This window comes from Sus scrofa, chromosome 6 (genome assembly GCF_054392235.1).
Source record: "Sus scrofa isolate SSC_HxYL_T2T_F1_AM1 chromosome 6, Sscrofa_HxYL_maternal_Yorkshire_Landrace_v2.0, whole genome shotgun sequence".
NCBI classification, from domain to species: domain Eukaryota; kingdom Metazoa; phylum Chordata; class Mammalia; order Artiodactyla; family Suidae; genus Sus; species Sus scrofa.
Window position 1 is genome coordinate 10358854 of NC_139388.1, and position 25963 is coordinate 10384816.

A 25963-nucleotide genomic window follows, 5' to 3' on the forward strand; every position below is an offset into this window, starting at 1 on the left:
TTAAGTCCATGTTTCTGGTTCCTCTGCCTTTAGCTCTGGTCACTGCCATACCCATAACTGGCTGTGCCACCTGACTTCCCTCGTAATTGACTCGTCAGGGACACTGAGACCAAATTAAACACGTTCTAAGGGTCTAACGGAAAAAAAGATGAAGACATTAGAAAGATGTACAAAACTAGATTACCAATAACCACTACAAGATTTAGCATGTTCAACTCCACTAGAGCCAAAATTGAAATACGATTTTCTATCTAGCAAATTAGCAGATTTATCTGTAATATTATTACATCTTTATTATGTTATATAAAGCTAGTGGGAACATTTATTCCTGCACTCCAGATACGTGTTGTTTTCAGCCAATACATTTGTGGTAATTTATTACAACAGTAATAGAAAACTAATAGAGAGAAGGGATAAATGTTTGCTGTTTTAAGTCACTAAGTTTTGGGGGTAATTTAAGAGCAGAAGATAACTAATACATGCATCAGGAGAGAAGCCAAACTCAAAAAGCTACATATGGAATTCTGCTATTTATGTAAATTCTAGAAAAGGCAAAACTTTAGGGACAGGGAAAAAAAAAAAATCAGTGGTCGCCAAAGGCTTGGTCTCAGGGGTTTACTTCAAAGGGGCTCAGGGGAAATGGAGGCAGTAACGGACCCCTTCTCTATCTTGAGTTCTCACTCAATGTGGACTCTATGTCAGGGTGTGAGTCACAACTGAAGAACTGTACAAACCAGGGGGTTCCCGTCGTGGCGCAGTGGTTAACGAATCCGACTAGGAACCATGAGGTTGCGGGTTCGATCCCTGGCCTTGCTCAGTGGGTTAAGGATCCAGTGTTGCTGTGAGCTGTGGTGTAGGTTGCAGACGCGGCTCAGATCCCGCGTTGCTGTGGCTCTGGCGTAGACTGGTGGCTACAGCTCCGATTGGACCCCTAGCCTGGGAACCTCCATATGCCGTGGGAGCAGCCCTAGAAAAGACAAAAAGACCAAAAAAAAAAACCAAACTGTACAAACCAAAGGGTGTATTTTACATAGACTATAAATAAAAAATGGGAGGGGAGTTAAGAATCCATTATCATTGCTGCTGAAGCTCTGGTTCGATCACTGGCCCAGGGACTTCTTCACACCGAGGGCCCACCCCCACCCCTAAAGGAGGAGGACAACAAGAGTGTGCTGTGTGCTTCTGACGGCACGGAGCACACCCCGGACGGCCGCTCGGCCGCTGTAAGTGCACGTGAACCACACCAACCTGGCCGCAGCCACCTCTGCATCTCCGCAAAGCCCCTAGCACAGGTGATTAACACGGAAGGGCTGCATCTAGCCGAAACTCAAGCAACACTTGATGCCCACGTTCTGGGGCCTTCCAATCGCCACCAAGGCACCAAGCTCCCAGGATCCCATCTGCACCCTCTACAAACACCCACAGTCCATCTCAACAGTGCCGGCCACCCTCAGTGCTCGACAGTAACTGCAACAACCCAACTCCAGGACGTCTCGTCTCAAGCGTCCCTTGTCAAGGGACCATCAGCTCTCGAGGCACAGCATCTCCCAGGAGCCGGGCCTTCAGTTCCTTCAGGGATGTGCCCACTCCTACATATCGTGACATTTTCAACTGCAGGAGACAGTCTGAATGGACATAGGCTGCTTCTGCCGGAGACAATAACTGTTGTCCGTGAGAAGAGAGGTCCTTGTTTGCCCAGGGTGTTGCATGTGGTAAGACGGAAGCCTTATGTATGCATGCACTCAAATGCAAACATCTGAGTCAATGCTACTTTCCCAGTGACATCAGGATAAGCCATTATACAGCCAAATTTTTACAATATATCAAAGATGGCAGAAGAACACGGAGAAAAGTGGATTTGTTCTAGTTGATCAACAGCACTTCTTTTGCTTTGGAGACAAGACCGGTGCACTGTGACTCAAGGAACCTAAGAGTCAGACACACAGTTTCCCCTGTGAGAGGTAAGTAGGGCATTTTAAAAGAGCCTGTGAGGAGGTCTCTTGTGGTGCAGTGGACTGAAGATCCGGTGTTGTCACTGCAGTGGCTCGAGTCACTGCGGTGGTGGGGGTTCCACCCTTGCTCCTGAACTTCCACATGCCACAAGCACAGCTCAAAGACTAATTAACCAAGTACTTAATTAAATAAAATATGCTCCTAGGAGCAACAGCCACCATCATGGGGTCATTTACAACGAAGGTTGGTAAAGTGAACCATAACACGCTCCCCCAAAACGAGACGGACCCTTACAGGTTAAATAAACACCCCGCAGAATGTTAGCACAAGTGTAACTTTGGGGGGATTCCCGTTCAGACACAGCAAAAGAGTGAGCTAAGTGGAATGTTATGAACAGGGAAATACGTTCCAATTTCTCCTTGAAACAGGATGTCACACCATCTGAGGGCACTTCTCAAGTGAGTTGCAAGAATTTGTACTACTTGGAAACACTCTGAAACTCAACAGAAAGGGCTTAAGGACCCCAAATCCCCAAAGTAACTGTTTTTCACAGTCTTAGCTGGTATTCATTGGTCCTTTTTCTCCCAGAAAAGGAAGAGGAAGAAAATGATTATAGAATTTCGAGGTGGCCCCTGCTTCAATAACTAGGGCTGGTTTATCTTGAACTCCTGGATGGGAGCCTAAACCTGAAAGAGGCATTCTCTTCTAGAGCCGCCCCGAGCCAGGGAAGGTTCCTGACACATGCGTAATCCATCAACCGCATCTGCCCCACATGCAGCGTGCAACGCCACTGGAAAAACTCTGGGTGATCTTACGTGGTACGCAGGCAATTTTCAACAATGCTTATTTGCTGTAAGGGACTGGAAAAATATATTAGCATCTCAAACTCACAATGAAAATAATGGTAAAAGGAAAGGATAATACCCGCCTGGTCTGATAGCCGTGAGAACTCGAGGAAAAATGGAAAATGCCCCGAGAGAGTCAGTGCCTAAAAAACAGTCCATTTTCTTTTCTCAGCAGCCTGTTCCCTGGATCTTGGGCTATACTTTGCGGACACGACATCCATCGATAATTCAGATATAAAATGTGTATATAATTGTCTCCCACATTTATGAAATGCCTATATATTGCTTCCCATGTCCTTATTCACTATCTCTGCGAGGTAAGATCCTGAAGAAACACGCAAAGAAATAAAGCTGGTTGTGACCGTCCAGCGTCTGTGCTGCTCAATTTTAAAGGACCACATCCTTCAAGCACATGAGGACACGATCAAATATTAAAATAACAATTAATGCAGAGCGGATTCTGCTGTCAAGATAACCCAGCCACACTTGTTGTTGTTGTTTTAAGTTGGAAAAGAGAAAATGAGCTGAACCCATCAGCAGGAAAAGAGCAGAGGGCTGGCTGTATTCCCAGGAGAACACTAGGAATTTTTCATTTCATGCACCATTTACAACTTCTTACAGTGAATTCCAGAACATCAGTACATGTATGTGCCTAACGGAAAACAGAAACACTCAGGTTTCACCATTCCCTTCAATTTCCGCCTCGGGTCCGCTATCTTGTGTTTTCCCACCCTCCCTATGACGTGCAGTCCCAGCAGCAAGATCTCACCCTCACTGATGCTGAGTGGGGGCAGGAGGAACACAGGAATGTGCCCACACCTTCTTCCAGGAGGGCTTTATAGGAAAAAAAAAAAAAATCGATGTGATAATTAAGCCGCCAACAGCACGTAAACCAACAGACGCGTGGCCTCAGATGCAGGGCTGACTCTGCTGTGAGCGTCCCCTTGTCTCCATGGCTCTCCTGACCTCTCCGCTTAGGACTGTACTGCCCTGTGCTCAGCTCCTGGTGACATTTAATAAAATGGACAATTGGTGATAAGCACAAGAAAGATAGGAGGCTGGGGGCGCAAGAATATAAGCTCATAACCTGGTCACCTCACAGGAACACAGCTCCCGCGGTGACTGGAAAATGCCAATTAACCCAAGTCCCTCTTGGCAAATTCCCATTCGTTCCGTTGCCAAATGAATCATGGTCACGTCCTTCAGAAATGCACTTGGGATGTGGACGGAGTCTTGGGAGGCGAAACTGGAGTTTAGCAAACTCTACAAGGAGCCCAGAGACTATAGTAGCCACAGCCATAAATCAAGGGGGACCTGGTCGACGGGGAGGGCTGGGGGATGGCAATAGGGGAGGAGAGCCACAGCTGCCCACGGACAAGGAGAGAAAGTCCGAATCGTGGACAAGGCAGCTGGGAGGGCTGAATCTGCCTCTGGTCACCGCTGCTCCCACACCCAGCACCGTGCCTGACATAAAACAGACGTTTGCTGAACTACTGAATCCCTACCAATTAAGTAAGATGTCACTGGGAAATCTCTCTGCACCTTTCTCACACCTGTTAAGGTGACCGGCATTTGGTTTTTAAAGCATTGCGTGCATACAATCTTTCTTTGTCAGCATGATCCACCACACAGTCATTTATGTACTATTTGTTTAATTTTTGCCGAATTTATGCAACACCCATATTTATCTATTTATTTATTCATTCATTCATTTTTTAACGCACTGGAAAGCAGCCCACTTGGATTTCTCAGTTGCGTGCTTTGCAAAAACATCTGCTAAGTCGGTTGCTGCTCCGGTTTGGGTTTTTACAACTTGGTATGTATTAAGATAGAGTATTTGTCTTGTTCATCTTATACATAAGCGGTAAACATGAACTTCAGGAAGTCTGCTCTGTGGCTGATGGAGCTTGTGCAGTGAGGGTGCCTGGCAGTGGGAGTAATCAAGGCAACAGCCCACGTGGACTGGCAAGACACGGCCATGACCCAGCACCTGAGGGGAGCACGGGAAGTGGCAGGACGTCACCTGCGATGCCTGAGAACACGCTCACTCTAACACCTGAAAACACCGCCTCCTCTCTGACCACGATGTCCCCATGGGAGGGTCCTGATGGCCACACCAAGCAGGGTCTAGTCCAGGACCCGGCGCACAGGGGGACCCCAGGTCTGAGCAACAGTGAGCCTAGTGAAAAAATACTTGGGCAACCATTCTCAGCAAAATGCGTGCCTCCAGGAGGAGCTCCCATCATGGCACAGCGGAAACGAATCCGACTAGAAACCATGAGGTTGTGGGTTCGATCCCTGGCCTCGATCAGTGGGTTAAGGATCCAGCGTTGCCGTGAGCTGTGGTGTAGGTCGCAGACATGGCTCGAATCTGGTGTTGCTGTGGCTGTGGCATAGGCCAGAGGCAACAGCTCCGATTAGACTCCTAGCCCGGGAACCTCCATTAAAAAAGGACCAAAAAAAAAAAAAAAAAAAAAACCCAAAAAAACAAACAAAAAAAAACACACAAAAGACCCTGCCTCCAAGCATTTCACTCAGACGAGAAGTGGGGAAGATAAACACAATACAGAAACAATAAGCCTTTCCAGAAACATGCTAGCACGCCTTCAAATTAAAATTAAATGTTATGGACATAAAGCAGTATTAAGCATTACAAGCCATTATTTGCAAACTTCTGCAATACCGTGGATGTATAAATTCTGTTGGAAAAAAAAATCACGGAAACATTCATTTCTTCTGTATTTCTAGAAGAGCTATGAGTGCCAGACGATGATTTCATTACCATAATGCAAAGAGAACTTAATTTTTACAATAATACCGCATGCAGCTGCAATGAAGGGAGGAGTTTCAAGGTGGGGAGGCAGAGGTGGACTTCTGCAGACAATAGGGGAAAACAATTAGCTGGGGAATGAGCTTCAGCACATGGTCAAGTTACTCCAGTAATAAAACACCTCATGCATTTTGTACATTTCCTTGCCAATGAGGGCTCCTTCCTCGGGTTTGCCTAGAGATATATGGAGCTGTAACAGAGTTCAGAAAGCCCCTGACAGCTGGGTGCTGCCATTCAGACCTGAAAGATCCCCTGTTATGATAAAAATTAATGTAGTCTGACATCCTCTGGGGCTCCCGGGGCCCTGGGAATAGCTAATGAAGAAATACAGCCTTGCTGGAGAGCAGCACGTGGCTGTGGAGCTGAGGATTAATTCAGACGTGGTAGCAGTGTGGCCCCTCGCTGTCAACGGCTATAAAGCAACCCAACCCCGGGGCCAAAGGGAGCCAGCCCTGATTGGTCAGAATTATGTCCTGGGGGCGGGCGGGGGTGGGGGAGTCCCATAAACAAAACGCTTTGCAAAAGAAGAGTGCCCGACCTGGATTCAGCCTGCCACTCTGTGCTAATGCTTTCCTCTGAAACCAAACAAGGGTCCCTCCCCACCTTGGGTCTCTTGTTGGCATGAGAGTGGACTTGAAAACTTCTGGGAGATCCGCTTCCTTAGTGAGCTCCAGACCACTGGGCCTGTCTCCGTGGACACTCGATTCAAGAGGGGCTCAGAAACGGTCTTGGTGTTGAGCCTGGGAGGAACGCTGGTCCCCAAAGAGGTGTTTCACTGTCCCCACCAGCCTACTTCCCAACACCTCAACTACCGTGATGTCCCCCGAAAGGGCAGAGCAAAGGGACAATGTTCACAGCAGCCCCAAAGTGGGATGAACCCAAATGACCACCAAGGGTAGCCAGCCTACCCACATCAAGAATATCATTCAGCCCGAGAGCAAGCAAGCAGCAACCATGCCGCAGCGTGGATGAACCTTGAAAGCATTAACTAAGAGGAACAAGTCTGTTGCAAAAGACAGTACAGTGTGATTCCCTCATATGACAGAGACCGAAAGATGAACTGTTGCCTTGGGTTGGAGGGGTGAGGGTGTGGGCAAGGATGGGGATTAACTGTGAATGGCGCCGGTGTGGGGTTTCGTTTGGGAGGGATGAGAAATGCTTCAGAATCAAGCAATGATAATGGTTGCACCACTTGGTGAACATACGAAACACCAGGGGACTGGATGCTTCAAAGAGGTGAATTTTAAACTTTGTACATCAGATCTCAACAGGGGGAAAAACCCAACTCTCTGAACTCAGAGAAGCCTGCTCCACGCTCGCGGGGTGAGCAGCGGGGCCTCCAGCTGCCCCCTTCCCGGGGCCGGCTGTGGCTCACAGCTCTCCAGCCCCATTGCCTCTTCCCACCAACAGAAACGAGGACTCAAGCCAGAGGGAGTCAGTTCAGAGAAATTAACGGTGTCACTTTTTTTTTTTTTTAAGACGATTGATAGGTTACACAAAACTACACAGCTTCAGTCTGTGACATTATTTCAGCCCATTATTAGAATTTTATCATGTCAAGTTGAATTTATTGCTCAACATCTGAATTTTAGCCATTGTTCAAAATATTAGGTGGAAATTATTTTAAAATCTGTTTCTTTCCTTGACATATTACTCATTGTATTTTCTCCAACCTTATGGTATTATTTTCTTCATTTACTATCTCCACTAAATAACTACGTAAAACCTTGGGACATTTAAATATTTTAAAAATTTTTATTTTCTTCCTATAGAATGTCTATCATTCTATTGAAAGTAAAAAACCAGAAGGTGCTATTCTGAAATATAAACAGTGGTGATAAGAGAGGGGTAGTCATAGCGTATTCATGGATGAGCATTTATGATGTCTTAAATCTGCTTTAAAATAATCCAGCAAGGGAGTTCCCTGGTGGCATAGTAGTAAGGATTTCGCACTTTCACCAACGCAGCCCAGGTTCAATCCATTGTCTGGGGACTGAGATCCCACATCTAGCTGCTGCATGCCAAGACCAAAAAAAAAAAAAGCGTATAAAAAAATAAAATAATCCAGCAAGAAACAGACTCTATATTGAACAAAACTGACCATATTTAAGGTATGGATAGGTCTATTATGCCTCTTTTCTTTCTTGGGTGCATTTGAAAACATCCCGAGTAAAAAACTTCAAAAAGCAAGAACTAATTTAATGGAGGGCCAGGAAAATGGACAATTTTCATTTTCACATGTATGCTTTTCCACTTTTTTTTCAAATGCTCTACAGTGGGCATGAACCATTTTTGTGGTCACAGAATTTGTGTAAACTAATATTTATACATAATTCCAAAATAATACCAACATAAATAGATTTAACATCTGCCTAAAAAATCACAGAAGGCAGTTGAACTTTTTTAAACAAAATAGAAAAAGGCAGTGTGACGGCATCCAAACCTACCCTGAGAAGACACGCACGGTGAAGTCGGGAGGGGAGGCCAGGACTGGCCGCCAGCCCAGCGGGTACGCAACAGCATGCCCGCCTTTCCAAAAGCACAGGAGAGGACACGCTGCCAACACATCAGAAATGGACCTGATGCAAAACTCCACTCGGCCTGGAAAACCCTTCCACAGGATGACAGGAAAGGAAGATGCGCCTGGTCCACGACACCGAGGGTCAGACAGGCCTGAGGGCCTGGGACTGAAATGTGTTCTGGTGCCAGGTCTTTAAAGGCACAGGGAGCTCTCGTGCGAGACTGACGTGACCCCTTCCCCCTAAGGGGATGGAGGGGTAAGTCCCACGTGTCAGAGCAGAGCAGAGCGGGGTGGAGGATGGTGCTGAAGTATCAGCAGAGTCGAGACCTGGAGCTGTGCTTCTGCTACTGGAAAGAGCTGTGCTACTGGAAAGCTGTGATTCCGCTCCTGCAGGAGCCTCGGGCACCACCATCCAAGACAAAGATGACGTGGGAACGAAGGTGAGGGGCGAGCTGGGCTCCCAGGCCAATGCTCATCACACTTACTCTCGGCTCAACATCTCTGAGCAACCCTCGTTTCCTCCCCAGTGAAGGAAACCCAAGGTTTTTCCTTCTGTCCCCGCCAGGAAGTGGTTTCTCCTCTCCGTGGCTGCGGTGGGCTCAAGGACACGAAAAAGCAAGTGAAGCAAGAACTTCAATGACTAAGACAGAAAAGCCTTGTATTTGGGAATAAACATTTGACTGTAATTAAATAAATGCAAGTTTTACAAATCATATTTTAGATCTTAGTAGAACTGCCTACTGTTTGATGCAGAGATGAGAATTACATGTAACGTTTCTTTTTTCTCATAGATCAGTAGTATTAAAAGATATGTGTATGCTTTGACCAAGGAACTGCTCTTTTAAGCCTTGGTCCTAAGAAAATAAGAGATTCAAAAATAGGTATGAGCAGGCCATTTTCAGAGTGCTTATAATAGCAACAAAAAAATTAGAGTCAACCAATTCTCTAGGAATTCAAGACGGGTTAAATGCTTGTACCCACATGGAATGGACTAGTGGACTCTAGCTGACTGCACACACAGGCACGGTGGCAGTCTGCTGGGGCTCTGGGAGAAGAAACAGAGGCACTTCTCTCCTTTCAGCAGGAGATGTCCAGCCGAGATCCATTTCCCAAACAGATGTCATGTGTCCCCTTAGCCATTACTCGTCCTTCTTGCACCCGCTGCGTGGACTTCTGAGACAACCTTTTCCTTCGTTCTGTCTTGGGTTATCAAGGGTTGCCTAACGTTAGCTCAAATACCTGTTGGATTATGAGTCGGTGACTCAACTAAAACAGCATTTCAAGCTTAGAAGGCAAACTGAAGAACTCGGTTGCCAGTGAGAGGATCCGTTTACGTTTTTCAGGATGACAAGATATTGAGTATTTTCTTCCAAAATGAAGAAAAGGAATGACTCATAACATTACAAACAGCGTGGTGACAAGGAGTTCAGCTAAAAATATAATCTTCCTTGGGGATTTTTCGCAGGCTGCCACAGTGCAGCACTGTTGATTTATTTCAAGTGTATGTTCAAGTGTTTAGGCTGACAAGAATTAGCTTCGCGACAGTTTACAGGGGGAAAAAAGATGGTTCCCATGTTGTTAAGATGTGATTTCAGTGTGGTTTAAGCACAACTCCCCAACATGTCAATTATGGGAAAGGAGAATTCCGAAGTGACAATAGGGGTGGTTAGATGGCACAAGGAGAAAAAACCAAGCTGGATTTGTGGGCCACGCTGGGAAATCTAATTCTGAGCCACAGACGCTGAAATGCTTACATAACTTAAGAGCTCTCCGAGAGTCACCAAATGTTAACCCTAACATCACGGGATTGCATGTCCAAGGTTTTGGAGGTCAGAAAACACACGTGGCAGGGCTTAGAGGTGCCAAGGAGTGCCAGGCTAGCTTGGCCATGTGGCCAAGAGGCCATGGCCAGGGGAGGACTGGCTCCTAACAGATAAAAGTCAGAAGGGAGGCTGTATGTTAATTTGCCTAAGGTAACTATTATACATGGTTTAAGGTCAATGGTTTCCCAAGATTTACTAACATATAACCTCCATACCACCCAAGGAGATAGCAATTCAAGAACTTGGAATGGCTGAGAACTGGCACCTCAAAGGCAAAGCTCAGATCACCAAATGGAACCACTCGTTTCCTCCTCTGGCTGTCCTTCTTTCCTTTCTTCCTCCCTGCTCCCTCCCACGCGCCCGTCCCACCCACCCTCTTCCTTGAGCTTCACTGTATGGCAGCAAAGCGACACTTGCAAAGGGTGATGAGGACGATCGCATGATCACACCGCCTCCCGCGTACGAAGTCTTCACTAGGTATCAGGTACCACGGTTCATACACTTTGCGTTGTTTCATCCTTTCAACCACCCAAAAGGGTATTTCCATCATCTTCCACTTTCCCTGACGAAAAAACTGAGGATATGAAAGATGAGGGAATTCGCCAAGGTCACCATCTTACTAAGGTACGCAACGGGGATTCAGAGCAAAGACAGAGATGAATGAGCCGAGGTTTCTGCTTCTCCCGGGGCTCAGTCTAACAAAGGAAAATCAGTAAAGAACAAAGAGTCCCCAAAGTGTTCCAAGAGCAGCGGTGAGCGGGTGTGTGGTCGACGCTTCGAGACGTGACTGTCAATTCAACCACAGCCTGGACGTAAGAGGAGGGACCGAGGGAGGCTCCACAGAGGGTGCGACCACGTCATCCAGCAAGGGGGTGATGGACAGGTAGGAGGGGAGGGGACAAGTCAGGGGCACAGGCCCAGCGACAGGAGGCAGAGGCTGTGAGCATCTCTGTAAGCCGGGTACAGAGGCTTGGGATGGGCGGTCCTGGCCGAAGTGCCGGTGGAAGAGAGGCCAGACCCCAGAGGCCTCAGAGGGCCACACCAGCAGGTGCTGCCTCTATAGTTCAGGGAGGTGAGACATCCCTGAAGGGTCTTCCCTGCAGGAAAGTCCATCAGGGCTGGGTTTGCATTTGAGGGCGACCACTCTGGCCATTCAGACATGTGGCAGCCAAGGGACCCTTCTCTTCTTCCGGCCACCTGAGCAGCATCGCTCTGAAGACAAGTAGGAAGTGAGCACAGACACGTGGAGTAAACACATAAAGACGGCTGCAAAGGAGAGTAAATCGCTGCCATTTCTGCTTATAGTGACTCCACAGAGAGATGCCTTCTAGATTCTTGGAAGAGAAGAGTCTGAGCACCTCAAGTGAGGGGATGAGCCTCCCTGCTGTTGGGTTTGTTGAAGTTCTTTAGCACATATCTCAGCAAAACAGGTTCCTTTTAGTGACAGTTCTCTGGCTGCAAGAAGCATCCCCTTCAACTCTGAAGTGACCTTAACAATTGTCCCAGCAGGCAGGGGTTGTCATCCAACCTCTTAACGGATGTCTCCGTCCTTCAGAGGCAGCGCGTCCTACATGCTGCACAGCCCCAATGAGACAGAGCTTTCTGCTTTTCCAAACTACTATCTGAGCTGAGCTCACTGGCAGCGGAGATTCTGGACGAACTTCTAGCCTCACCACCAACTGGTGAGCATGACCTTGCTCAAGGCCCTTCATCTCTTTCAGCCTCGATTCCTTCACCTCTGAGGTATGGCTGATCGCTGTATTAGGCTGAACCATAAAGCACTGCCTCTCTTCTATAATTTTTGACCTACCCTATAAAGACCCGTGAGGATAAAATGGGATTGTAGATGAGGGGTTAGCTGTGCGTGACACATAATAAATAGGTGATGAATATTAGCAATTACTATCATCATCATCATGTTATGGTTCCAACTCCCAAGCAGGACTTCAGCGTCTTCATTATTTAAACCACACTGGCTTGTCTTCGTTGACCTGCTTTCCCATATGGTGCTATTTCCACAACTCCGCACAGCACACTGTTCTATTCCAACTCTTATCTCTTCTCTCAGCCTCCAAGGAACACAGAGTACTTTCCGCAGAGAATCGAAATTAACCATGCACACAGCATTGCCTACATATACTTATTTCTCTGGAGCAAACCTAACATAATCCAGGATGGAACATATTGCTCATAGTGAGACAAGACGCTTTTCAAATGAGGTACACTGCCAGGGACGATGGGTCTCTCGTCCAAAGGTTAGCAAATCCCAACCATCACACAGAATCCCAAATCCAGCCCACTTGCTGTTTTTGTAAAGGAAGGTTTATTGGAACACTACTTTGCCCAGTGATGTGCAATTTAGCAGTGGCTACTTTTTGCATCACAATGGTTTCACTCAACACGCAAGAGGCGCTCAACGCTGGATGCGTGGGCGCTACAGAGACCAACAGGCTCATAAAGGCAAAAATGTTTGTGTGGATATTTATGGAAATACATATTTACCTGATTCTTTCTAGAAGAACTTGGCCAACTCATGCTCTAGTCCAGTGTTTAAGTGATCAAGGTGGAACACCAGCAACAAAGATCCTCTTATTTCCTGGAGCTCGAGATGTACTATGCACTGGTGAGCTGGGGGGTGTGGGTGGAGGCGACCACAAAAATAACTGGACCTACCCTCCAAAGCTGGGTTTTTATAGTCTTCCTGGAAGGGAAGTGTTTGTGGGTGTCTACATACATACTTTGATTTCCGGAAACACAATCGTGATGGCTGGACCTCGATTTCTGGTGGGAAATCTGAACTGTTTATTTTGCAAGCATCCTTGTGCTGAAGTCAAACATATTTGCGTGTACTCCTTGGCAGTGATGACTTTTAACCAGAGCCAACAGGCTCACTGAAATTTTTTCCCGAACAAATCGAATTGCAAAGTAACCCATGATTTATTAAACAATTCTTCTTTTCCACGAAGGACATGCTTTTCAAGACTGTCATCATCATGTAAAGTTATCAAAAAAACTCCTTAAGCTTCACAGCATCTATGAGAGAGAGATGAGGCACAGGAGACATATGATGGCAAATGGTTTGATTCCAGCATCCAGCCCAGTTCCTGGCACTGGTGTAAACACCGAGTAAACCATGGCGTGAAGGAAAGAAAACTGAAAAACAAACCATAAAGGAGAGGGCAGAGGCATGTGGAGTGCCCTGGCGGGCCAGAACACAGAGCCTAATGGTTTGGACTATGTCCCACGGTCCCTCCCTCATTCAAAGCAGGCTGTTCTTCAGGCCACTTGAATCATCTGGAATGTCGCCTAAATCCAAGGGAAACAGGAGCAGTGAAGGCAAAGGAAAGAGAGTCCCGCCATGTGCTCTGAAGGAGAGCTGAGAAGGCTCCCTCAAGCCCACGGGTTTGTGGAGGATGAAACAGAACAGGGGGACAAATACTCCGCAGAGTACAAGCGACTCTGCGATCCTCAGCACAGCACTACTCCGGTGACAGTACTTCTGCTTGGTTCTCGACGGGCTTACAGCTTGTGGGCAGCGCAAACCTCACGTCCTCTCTACTCTGCGTTGCCAAGACTCTCAGAGCTCACTCCTAGGCCCAGTCTTTTAATGACTGTAAAGACCTCCCGAGACCTGCACATGCTCCGGAACACATGGTCCACTTTCAGCCCGTGCCCCTGTTCAGGCAGACCTCTCACCCCATGGCAGCACACTAGATGTGTTCTGGACCTCTCAAACCATGATGGGACCAAGATACGAACAGACAGAGACAAACAACAGCCACAGGCACAGGACACGGAGATGTGTCTGGTTATTTCAGGCCTCACGCCTATTCTGCTCAACAACCTTGAAAAGTCTATGTGAGAATCTCCTTTATAGAGACCTGAAAAGGAGGCAGAGAGATGCGGACGGAGTATCCAAGGCCACACAGCTGGTGAGTAGCAGAGCATGGACATAAATCTAAGTTCAGTGGGACCTGCCCTGCCCCCCTCCCCCACCAAACTATATTCTTTCCACTATACCCAGGGATAGCAAATCATGGCCCTTGGACAAAGCCAGCCCATTTTCTGCTTTTGTAAATAAAGTTTTATTGTGACACAGCCCCGTTCATCCATTGAAATACTATCATGGCTGCATGCATCCTGCAAAGGCAGAAATGAGCAGGTGAAAAGAGTTCTTCTGGCCTGAAACACCTGAAATATTTACTCTCTGGACCTTTTCAGAAAGGTTTGCTGATTTCTGCACTATCCTATACTCTTTGTTTTTGTCTTTTTAGGGCTGCACCTGTGGCACATGGAAGTTCCCAGGCTAGAGGTCAAAATGGAGCTACAGCTGCCGGCCTACACCACAGGCAGGGCAACAGAGGATCTAAGCCACCGCTGTGGCCTATACCACAGCTCTCGGCAATGCTGGATGCTTAGCCCACTGAGTGGGGCCAGGAGCGAACCTGCGTCCTCATGGATGCTAGTCGGGTTCATTACTGCTGAGTCACAACGGGGACTCCTATCCTATACTCTTTGAATTCGAATTTTTGGTTCCCAAGGGATGACAGTACACAACCGACACAACCTGTCTCGGAAATATTTTCAAAGAACTATATAAAAACATTTGATGCCTGAAGAGTTAACCTTTAGAAGGCAAAAAAGTTACTTCCGAGGGAAGCGTTCTTCCCTGCTGTTTTTAGACAGAGTAAATGTTTCACGATATGATTTTTCAATACCTCAGGATGGAAAATGTAGAGGATGGGGAAAAATTAACTCGTAGACGTTTAAATTTTTTCTTAAAAAGTTATAATTAAGATCTAGATTTAGAGACTTCATTACAGCTAAAATGTGCCTGTTTTTCTCTTCCTTGAGTTTTCATACTGTGTAGAAAAGCAAAGCAACATGATCCTTGGTTAGGCAAACCAGAAATGGATTTCTCATGTTGAGCAAAGAGTAATACAGATACACTGGCGAAAACATTATTTTTAAAATTGAGCTGAAGGAGAAAAACAAAGATTAAGCTGTAATTTACACATCATATTCAGGGTAATTTATCCCTCAAAATTTGGAATTGATTTATAATTTATAGCCCACCCACTTCCATCCAGGGATGTGAGAAAGCAAAGTTTGGAGTAAGAATCCAAGAATGTTATATCTGGGATTAGCAGATTCTGAAAGTCCTCAACTTGCAAGTTCTGAAAGTAATTTAGTAAAAAGTGAAAATAAATAACCTTGTTAAAAATCTCCCCCTCAAATGTTTAAAGAAATGAGAGGGAATAGAAAGCTATGCTTTCAATGTTTTATTAAACATCACTATCCCGCAGTATTTTTAAGTGAAATAAAGCCTTCTTTAAATTATCCTGGAAACAGAAAGTTGAGCAGAGAAAGTATAATTCCATGACCAAAGATGAAGTTCTAGAAATCTTTAGAATTGCATCTAGTATTTTTATATGAACTTACTATCAATTTCAATTAATTTCCGTGATGAGTCAAAGCCCTTCGTCAATATTGTCACAAGCTGATTGGTAACTGAGATCCAAGCAATAAATTTCCATATTGTGTGCCATCACCAGCTTTTAAAATTCCAGGACTGGAATCCAGGGGTCCATTATGTCAGGGGTACATGGACTCAAAAGACAAAATAGTATCTGGAAAAGGAGAAAAGCATGTACAGAGCTCCTGGCTGTAGAAGTTCGTGAACTGTTGTTCCAGTCCTTGTTCAAAATGAGTGCTTTTCAGTCAACTAAGCAGCTCGAACTAGGGAGGCAACGGTGCCAAAGCATCACAACCAACAGCTCACTGCTTCAGACCCAGTACTTGGTCTGCATGATTAGCAAGGCTCCCACGGCTTCCTACGCTGATGGGTGCTCCACCCGCGAGGCGGCGTGGAGCGGGCTGCTCTCCAGGACTGCAGTTTCAACAAAAATATCCTTCAAAACTTCGTTTGGTTGGGACTTACCACAGGCTCTGGTTTGGAACTTTCCAGTAATGCCCAAAATAATTCGACCTGAGACACACGGGCGGACCACCACCACCACTAATTCTGGGGAGGACTGGCTGGAAGCAGACTGAGGCTTCCGGGCTGACCACCCAGAAGACAGAGTGGAGCAGATGAGGAGAAATGGATGAAAGAGCGGGTGGGCAGAGGGAGCGCGCGTGGGGCCGGGGACGGGTGTGGGTCAGGGCCTGGGGACCCCTGAGGAAACCCGCTGGAGCCACCAGGCGCTCGTGCCCTCGTGATGGAGACTGTAACACCGCCTCACAAGGTGTCCGGCCAGAAACTCAAACGGGGATTTGGCCCAGCCTCTGGAGGGAGCTACCGTCTCACAGGACAAGAACAAGACAAGAGAACACGTTAAGAGCCATCACATGGAGGCAGACACTGCAGTAAGACCACAGAAAACTCTAGAGGACACACCAGCCCTTGACACAAATGCGTTGCATTAAAATTTGTTTTTAAAAGAAAATTTTAAATGGAGAGGAAATATATTAGTTAAAGTGCATTGACCTTCCTTGATTTCTGATTTAAAAAGAGAGAGAAATACTTTTTGTTCTGATTTAAAAAGAGAGAGAAATACTTTTTGTCCTAATGGGTTCAAGCCACTATATTTCTTTTTCCTTTCTTTCCCTTGTGTCCTTTGTTTTGCTTTGTTTTTTGTCTTCTAGGACCACACTTGCAGCAGCACATGGAGGTTCCCAGGCTAAGGGCTGAATCAGAGCTATAGCTGCTGGCCTACACCACAGCCACAGCAGTGTGGGATCCAAGCCGTGCCTGCGGTCTGCGACCTACACCGCAACTCACAGCAACGCCAGATCCTTAACCCACTGAGCGAGGCCGGGGATCAAACCTGCATCCTGATGGATCTTAGTCGGGTTCCTAACCTGCTGAGTCACAATGGGAACTCTGAGTTACTGTATTTCTGAGTAACCTGGTTCCTTGGCAATTCATACCAATCCAGAAATCCATACTGAAGAAACATCTGAAGGGTGAAGCCTAACAGAAAGAAGAGTCACTGTAGATCCAGACAGACTTGAGTCTGAATTCAGGCTCCAGCACTTGCTAAAATTGGGAAAGTGAGTGGGCCTCTGTGAAAAGCCGGAGCCTTTGGACTGGTAACAGAAAGACTGATGCCTGGGGTTAGTGGAAGGAACTAGAGCCAACACATGAGTACGTGCTTAGCGCTTGGCCATGCACAGAATAAACACGAAGTTGACTCGAAACTATCACGAGCGGTGTTCATTCTAAAGTGGATTATTCCCCAATGCCATGCCACGCCTACCCCCACGCCCCCAAAAAAGAAGAAATCCTGGAAGAGGCTGAATGCAAACCCCTCCTGGTACAGGGGGAATGGAGCGAGGCCCCGCCCTACAACTCCCCCACCTGTCTCCACCTCCCCCAGGCTCCAGCGACGCCCTCTGCTGCTGTCCCTTTGTGGGGAGACACACTTGGGCTTGAACCCAGGGACGACACTCAGGAGAAAGGTGCCCGATGATATGCTGGCAGGCTCGTACCCTGGCTCCAGCGAATGGGAGCATCCACGTGGAAGCTCAACGTAGAGGTTTTTCCTTTCCTCGGTCCGACGGCACAAAAAGGGATGGGTTCGGAAGTGGCAGCCTTTCTCTCATTTGTCATGACATTCCGCACTCAAGGAGAGTTTAACACCGAAAGATGGGAGGTGGTGGTAACCACAGAGCGACACGGGTTCTCTTGGCAGCCCAGGTGCCGACACTTCTATTCCCTTCTGACAGTTCTCAGCATCTAAAGACCTGTGTGTACTCAACCGTCATCCGCTGTCCGGGAGAGATTTCACTTCGGCAGTATTTCAAAAGCAAAGTCACTTGCTTTTTTTTTTTTTTTATTGCATATTTTCGCCACTACAATCTTTCACTCAGCCATGTAAAATACTGTACTCTCAAGGGACGTATAAAAAGCAGGTTTGTGGTGCAGGGTTTGCTAAAAGGAAACTCGCCTTTGTTTCTGAACCTAGAAGGACGAAAACTCAACGTCATTTGCTAAAATCTAGGATTAGGGCAAAATGGGTGACAGCTTTTCTCAAAGAGTGTGGGCTTGGTAATTACAAGAGGCAGTTGAATTTGATGATTTCGGAACTACTTAATGGTTAAAAACTAATGGTCCCGTTAAGACTTGGAAGAGAGTCCTATTATGTAACAGTTGGCTCTTCTCAGCTCAACGGCTCCCCTCCAACGTGGCCTGACACCAGAATGGGAGGAAGCGTGAAGAGGCAGTACAACCACGCTTCCCCAGAGCAGCCAGGTCAGGAGGAACGGAAACCTGACATCTGCCACCAGCCTGCCAAGTGACCCTGTGAAAGTCACTTACTTCCTCAGATCTTAGATTCTGGAACACGTGAAATGACCGACAGGGCAGCGTGGTGGTCAAGCGGTGTCCAAGCGAGATCTCAGGCCCTCTGCTTCCAGGCCACGTGCCTTCCGACAGCTCACCCCTCTCTGGCCTCATTTTCCTCCGCTGCATCGTAGAAGTAATGAGGGTTGCTTTGAGAAATAAATCCGAAAACGTTCTTGCTGCATGCGGGGCTCATGATAAGCACCAGATAAATGCACTGCTACTGCTGCGCTGGTGGTGGTTGTCATTCTTCTCTCCCAAACAACCACAGAAATACGAGGTTGAGGAGTCATTGGCTAGCAGTCAAATGCTGCCTGCTGGTGGGGAATTGAGACGGCAGCCTGTGTGAGGCTAACAGGGCCACTTCCACTGGCCACTATCTCTGCCTGGAGCCGAGACGAGAGCCTGCGGCTCTGGAAGCACGTGCTAAATGTGTGTTAAGTGCATGAACAAGTGAATAAATGAATAATGAAGGGATAAAAGAGCAACTGCCTGAAAAGCCACTGCCCTAGCCTGACATAAGGTGCTCTGACAACTCTGGTAAGGGCGAGCAGTTACCAGCTGCCCGACAACGCAAGGAGTGTGCACAGCAGGGCTCGCAGACGTCTGCTGGTTGGCTGGGGAAGGCATGCAGCCCATCCTAGGAGCACAGGGACTGCACTTCAGGGCTCGCTAAAGACTCTGATTTCGCATTTCATCCTCCAGGACTCAGACCACGTGCCTGCTCCAGAAAGGGCTTCAGAGAACAGAATTTTCAACAGGCTGAAAGAGCAGAGTGAGAAATAAGAAGAACTGGCTATTGGACAGAAGAACAGACCCAGAGAAAGGTCAGAGCCATGGAGCATCCTCTGAACTGAAGAATTTAAGCCTGAAGACACCTCCCCATGCATCTGTCACCCACGTAGAGAACCAGGGAACCAATGATCCCCAAAGAGGCAAATCCCAAGACAACTCGTTATTTATCAGCTTCCTCCAAATCCAGTACCTCTGGTGCTGCTTTTGGAACCATCCTATGCTTGGCACCACCTGTCCGGTTAACCCTTTTTTTTTTTTTTTTTTTTGTCTTTTTGCCTTTTCTAGGGCTGCACCCAAGGCATATGGAGGTTCCCAGGCTAGGGGTCTAATCGGAGTTACATCCGCCGGCCTACACCAGAGCCACAGCAGTGCAGGATCCGAGCCGCGTCTGCAACCTACACCACAGCTCACGGCAACGCCGGATCCTTAACCCACTGAGCAAGGCCAGGGATTAAACCCACAACCTTCATGGTTCCTAGTCGGATTCATTAGCCACTGAGCCACGATGGGAACTCCCTGTCCCATTAACTTAATCCTTGTGTTTAAGCCAACTTACCTAAGAAAAAAAAATAAATGAGATTATTTGTTAAAGAAATTTAAACCATTAAGTTGAATGAGAAAGCAGTATTGCTTGCCCCCCAAAATATGAGAGAGCTATAAAAGTAATCACTTGGAAACAAAATATTGTAATGAAAATGAAGCTAACCACCACTGCTTTCCTCAGCTCTGCCTTTGAGGGCTGCTCTCTGTTAGGAAGGGAGGTTGGCAAAAACACCAAAACCAAAATAAAACAAACGAAAAAACCCTACCAGTCCCCAGCTAAGGCTTTCTCCTGCAGGCATTCTGAATGTCTGAGAAAGAACAGAAAGAAGAGAAGGAAGTTTCTCCAAAAGTAAGCCCACACATTTGCAACCAGGTAAAATCACTGCAGGTTTGCAGAACAGAAAAACCTTCCTCTCGTGCTCTGATTTCCAGCTCCTCTGCGGGAATAGAGAGCAAATGTTATTTGCTCCTGAATGCAATTAAAGTATATTTTTCCTCCATTCTGAGAGGGCACGGCAAAAACGTCCGTCATCAGGATGCAGCTTCCCATCAGCCGGCTTTTATGAGCTACAGTTACCAGGGCTTCACACTATCTTTTCCGTTTTATCTGGGAAGCTGTTATGAGATTGATGACACATCTCATAATGAGGGGGACTCAGAGTCAAGAAAATATGGTACACCTTAACGGGGCCAATATAAATGAGCCTCCTGTTTGGACGCCAAGACAACACAATAGCCTCACGTCCTCCCGGTTGTGTTCATCTGATACAGACATTACAATAGCAAGATATTATGATCTATAACCCTCCACTGGAACACTCACACATTCTTGGCCTTGAACGCTTGAGCAAAATGCTGCACGCTACGGAGCACAGCGAGGTCCAGGGTCATTGCTTCTACCTTGGCTTTGTGCTGGAATGAGAGAAAATAAAAAGGAATGATAAATAACAGCAAGTTTAGTTCATGGTATCCAGTTACAGCAAATGTGTTATGGAACAAGTCGGAATTCCCCTGTTTAATATTAGACGCCCAGAGAGAATATAAATCATTGGACTGAATGGAAGAACGGGGCTTTTTCCTGCCAAGTTTAGGGAGGACGGGAGGCTGGGGGTTGTGCTGTTTCACTTAGGGCACAGAACAGGCTCCAAAGGGTCCTTGGGCTCACGCAGCTTCTCTCGATCTGCCCCCTAAAAACACGCTAACGACTGGGGCGTACCAGCACAAAGCCCAGCTCCTGCAAGAACTCAGGAGACGAGATTTTTATCTCAAAATCTGCTGCCCGGGTTCTGAAATGACTCCACCAAGCCTGAACGCCAATCTGTGTACAGAAAGTACAGAAGCAGGCAAGACTCATCTACACCAGTGGAGCGCAGCTGATCCACATCCCCGCCGGTTTAGAAACCTGGAAAGTCTGGGGGTAGAGACCCCAGGGTCAGGAACCCTCTAGACAGATGCAATGCATGTGGTTGTTACAACGATGCTAACAACGACCACTGTCTACTCTGAGCCGGCGCCAGGCGGGCATTTACCGCCACATCTCATTTCCTGCTCAGGACAACGGAAGGAGGGTTGTGTTTTCCCTGTTTCACAACACGACCTCTCATCAGAGAGGGCAGGGCTAAGATGCGGGATGGCAAGACCTCAGGTCCTTCTGACACGAAAGCCCAGGGTCCCTCCAGGGACAGAAGGACGGCAGCGGTCAGGACGCAAAGCCAGCCCCATCCCTGCATGGCCCTGGAGCACAGTTCTGGAAGGATTAAGGTTGCCTTTCAGACATGCCCATGTTACGGGGCCCTCCCAATTTTTAAGTCTGGCTGGACTTTGGGGTATGAGCTGAAGAACTGTCCCTTTTCAGACCTCTCTCCTCCAAAGGACACAGGGCCCAGAATGCCAGGCCACCCGCCTGTTCAGGTGAGAAGAGCCCCATGAAACACATGGTTAACATGGGAATTCTTGTCTAGACTGTGATGCTCAAGTAAGGCCATGGAGAATAACACGATACTCTGATGGTGAGACGGGGGCGGCGAGCAAGCGGCCCTGCCGAAGACCCAGCCAAACGGTCTGGCGCGGGGCGGACACACACTGTGCTGAGAGGCTTAGTGTGTCTGTGGCAGCTCAGCTCGGCCGCTGAGGTCCTGGGCTCTGACCCAAGTCCCAGGCCTGGAACAGGGAACACCAGGCAGAGACAGCTGGAAAACACACTGACTTTGGGCCACCTAATGTTCCCCAGCCTCAGTTTCCTCATTCGTAAAAGGTGAAAATGAATCACCTACTCACAGACGTGTGAGATTCGGTGGAAAGCACCTTCCATCCTGCCTGGAAGAGCGAAGGTATTTCATCAGTTTAACCACCAGGAGGTAAGACGCCCATTCTGACAAGTTCCTTCCCCGAGGCCACCCCGTCATCGGCAGCAGGTGGATGCCAGGGTGTGCCATCAGACCTGATCCCCTTGGATCCTGGAGGATCCGGGTCCCGCCTACTAACAGAGCCCAGTTTTGGGGGAGGGTGTATGGAACGAGTAAATGACACCCCCCCCCTCAAAGCCCAACAGCCTCTCCATGGCAAAGGCAAGTTGGCCAAAGTGGATTTAAATTCCTCAGACAACAGCAGGAGATGGACACACCTGCAGATTTTAGGAAGAGGAGGAGAAGCATCTAATCAGATCCAAGAAAGAGGGCAAGTGCCCATACCTGGGTTTTGTTAGACTTTCCTAAGATGGGGAAATTTTAGAGTGGGAGGGGCCACAGCAAGGCCAGGCCACGCCCCTCACCGTACTGGAAGGACACCAGCACTGGGCGCAGCGGACGCACCTGAGTGACGCTGCAGCCTGGGCAGAGAGCCTGGGACTCTGGGTTGGGAGCAAAGCCCCACCCGCTTTCCATCTAAGGGTCCGATAATTATCTGTGGTCAAGGTCTCAGGGGAGTAGAAAGTCTGTCAGTGGCTAACTTGGATTCCCCAGAGATTCCTATGCCTCGTAAACGCTCAGCTACCCAATCTGATGCTCTCCGGCCCCAGCCTCACCGTGCACAGAGCGTGACACTTGCTGCCAGCAGTGCTTCTTCCAGCCCTCTGCACGTACCACGAAAGCAAAGCCAGAGACTGCTTCTCCTAGGAAAGGGGTGGAAGAGACTTTGCTCCTCTTGGCCCAGCCCCCTGCGGAAACGCCAAGGGATACGCAGGCTCCCTGCTATAATAAGGCACCTACACATTGCTCCCATAAAACAGGGAGAACCTTCCCAGGTGGTGACCCCATGACAGTAATTCCAATGAAAACAATGGCACGGCCAAGTGGGACGACGGGACATGGGTACAGATGTGCAAGTTCCACCTGGGAAGCTGTCTTCTGCACACGCACACCCCCCCCGCCCCCCTTTCATTTAAGATAAAGCACAGAGCTGCCACTGCCAATAAGAACAAAATCAGAACATACACATCCAGGGGGAACAAGGGGTCACAAGCCAGCAAGGAGTTCAACAGACTAATCCACAGGCTGCGGGTTACTCGGCTCCTGGGGACAGTGATTCAAATCCACACACAATTACTCAAGTAATTCTCCTGCCCTCAGTATCAGGTTTCCTGTTTCTGCTACTGACCCTGAGAAATGCAGAGAGACTGTGTGTGCAATGCAGCTGGGTCTAGGGAAGGAAAGGCACAGCGTTTAGAATTAGGGGGTTTGTGTGTGTTTACGTGAGCGTGTGTGTGTGTGTGTTGGGGGGGTTGCTCTTCTGAGTGTCTAATAAACCTAACAACGATACAGAAATGTGTATCAAGGGACACACTGTGACTGGGAAGGCAGCGGCTGATGGGCTGCAAACAGCAAGCAGGTTTGAGGCTAAATTAGCGCTTGCTGGAGGAAAGCAGGAGGCCCCATCTGCCAAGGTGAGCTTTCCTGCCGAGTGTGACGACAATTCCCTTTCTTGGTTTAACTCATTTTTGGTGTGTTGTTACCTTCTATTTGGAACTAATGACAGACTCACAATAAGTGGCCAAAACAGTACTGAGAGTGCCCACACACCCAGGTCCCCCCGCCCCCGCCCCCAGATGGTGAACCTAATTCAAGTCCAGCACACCATCCAAACCGGAAGATGGACACTGTCACAGAGCTACTCATTAGACCAGAGACAGTTTTCGGATGTCACTGGTGTGGAGACGCATGCAGTTTCTCTGATTCGGAATATCTGTGTTATCACATGGAGTATTCTGTGACATTTTATCACACGCACAGAGTCATAAAACTATCACGACGTTTAAGATACAGAACAACGGTCCCATCACCACTAAAGAACAGTTCCATTCTTTTATTAAGCTGTTAAATAAATTAGCATTTGCCACCCGGGATGTGAAACGTTCAGGCCTCGCGTGGCTAGAGTCTACGCTCCGGAGGGGCACAATACACACACATAAAGAGTCCTAGCTTAACACTTTTTATAGCTCAGAACGGGCAACAAGATATGATCCAAATTCCTTAGCACCAGTGCCTCTGTACCAATCCAGATGAGCTTCGGTAACCAACAGCCCCCAAGCCTTGGTGTCTTAAGAGAACCAAGGATTATTACTCGCTCACATTTCGTGCCCATCCAGGGCCGCGGGACCATGGCCATCACGACTAGCCAGCGGCCCAGGCAGACGGCACTCCCACCCTCTGTAACATCAGTGTGGGGAAGAGAATGTGCCGGTTGCACCAGGAATCTCACAGGCTTCTACACAGAGGTGACAGATGCCACGTCGGCTCACATCTCATTGGCACAGCAAACCTTGGGGCTGGGCTTAGCTTTAAGAAGGTGAAACCCTCCATACGCCCAGGAAGAAAAGAAATGCAAACTTATACACAGTGAATTAGCAGTACCCACTAACACGCAGTTCTTGATTGTGCCCTGTCTACCTCTCCAGGCTTATTTCAGGTCACTTCTTGCTTTATACTTTCATTAGTTATAGAAAAATTCAGAAAAGACAGATGAATGTGGACAGAAAAGCATCTACAGACCCATCACCCTAGTAAGAACTGTTAGCTTTAAATATATCCCTCCCGGCTTCCTTCTTCTCTACCGCTCCATCTACCCAGCTAGGCAACTCTCCACTGGCCTAGCTTGAACAGACAGAACCTCTTCCTAGAACTTTGAATCTTAAAATGCTATCAAACGCCTCTCTCAATCTCCTTACTCTGTTCTTTAATCACACCAGTACACAAGTTGATCATCTAAGGCAAAAGAGGAATGTAAATTTATTTGAAACTGTGTATACAGATGCCAGTGCCCATTATTTTAAACGAGAACTGCACAGGTGGCATCCCACACATGAAGCATCAGGCAACTTCTAAGTGGCTGTGAAGCCCACCTGCTCCCAGCACCCCAGGCGCAGCCAGAAAGACACAATAATGAAGCAACCCACAAACTCTTCTTCCTTTCCCCTTCAACTCAGGGACACTCTCAAGAGACCAAGTCTTCTGGGTCTATGCTTTACTAAGCTCCCCAAACCTGTCTTAGTGGTTCAGGAGTCTGCCAAGGCAGAATCAAAGGGTTTCTTGCTGTCGTTATGCAAGAGTGATCTCTCATACCGTTTTCTGACTGTAAATTAGCCACGTATGGCTCAGATGTGATACTGCCCGAAACCAGAGGAACCATATGGGACTGTGCGGTATTTAAACAGAAGAGTGGGAAGAAGACGACGTCCACAGGAGACAGCAGAGTCAGGCGGACCTGGGGGCCCCGGTGCTGGCCGCATGACTTCAGGGAGCTCTGTGAATGCTCTGGGCCCCAGCATTCATGCCGAAACGGGCCTTTGCCTCGCAGAGTTAGAGTTGGCGTGATGTAGATAAGGTGCGGGGCACCTTAATAATAACCACTATCTATCATTCTTAAGACCATCGCTAAAACTCGATGCCCCCTGCCTTTCAACAATAAAGCATGCTAACAACTGCAGCCTTCTTTTTTATTTCACAAAATTAGGTAGTTCGAATTCTGAACAGCAATTCTGTGATGGAGGATGATGCACGACCTCAGAGCAGGAGGAAGGAGGTTTACTGAATCCCCCTGAGGTCATGGTACCCAGTTGCCAAACCTAGTAAACACTCTGAACCTAAAAGGTGTCACGGCCGTGGACTCTAGCTGCACCGCCTGGGTCTGAATCCCACCTCCAGCACTTATCAACTCGGCGAGCTACTTCTTCTGGTGCAATCAGGTTTCATTCGGTAACATGGAAATAGTAACTGCACCTGCCTTACCGGGAAATGGAGAAATACATGTAAAATCCTTGGAAGAGTGCCTGACACCTGAGAACTCTGTTACCCGTGAACATTATGCTTTTGG

The 25963-nt window shown here is 47.7% G+C and overlaps 1 protein-coding gene across 17 annotated transcripts in view; it reads right to left on the reverse strand.

The window, feature by feature from the left end:
* The window catches only part of WWOX (WW domain containing oxidoreductase), a 969209-nt gene that overhangs the window by 693059 nt on the left and 250187 nt on the right, over positions 1 to 25963 (reverse strand). For all 17 annotated transcript variants that reach the window (XR_014805385.1, XR_014805386.1, XM_021097054.2 and 14 more), the window contains one exon: positions 20481 to 20569. Coding sequence is in view for 15 of the 17 variants with exons in the window: in XM_021097054.2 (XP_020952713.2) it covers positions 20481 to 20569 (89 nt within the window). In the remaining 2 variants the exon portion in view is untranslated. The remainder of the gene's footprint in view (positions 1 to 20480; positions 20570 to 25963) is intronic.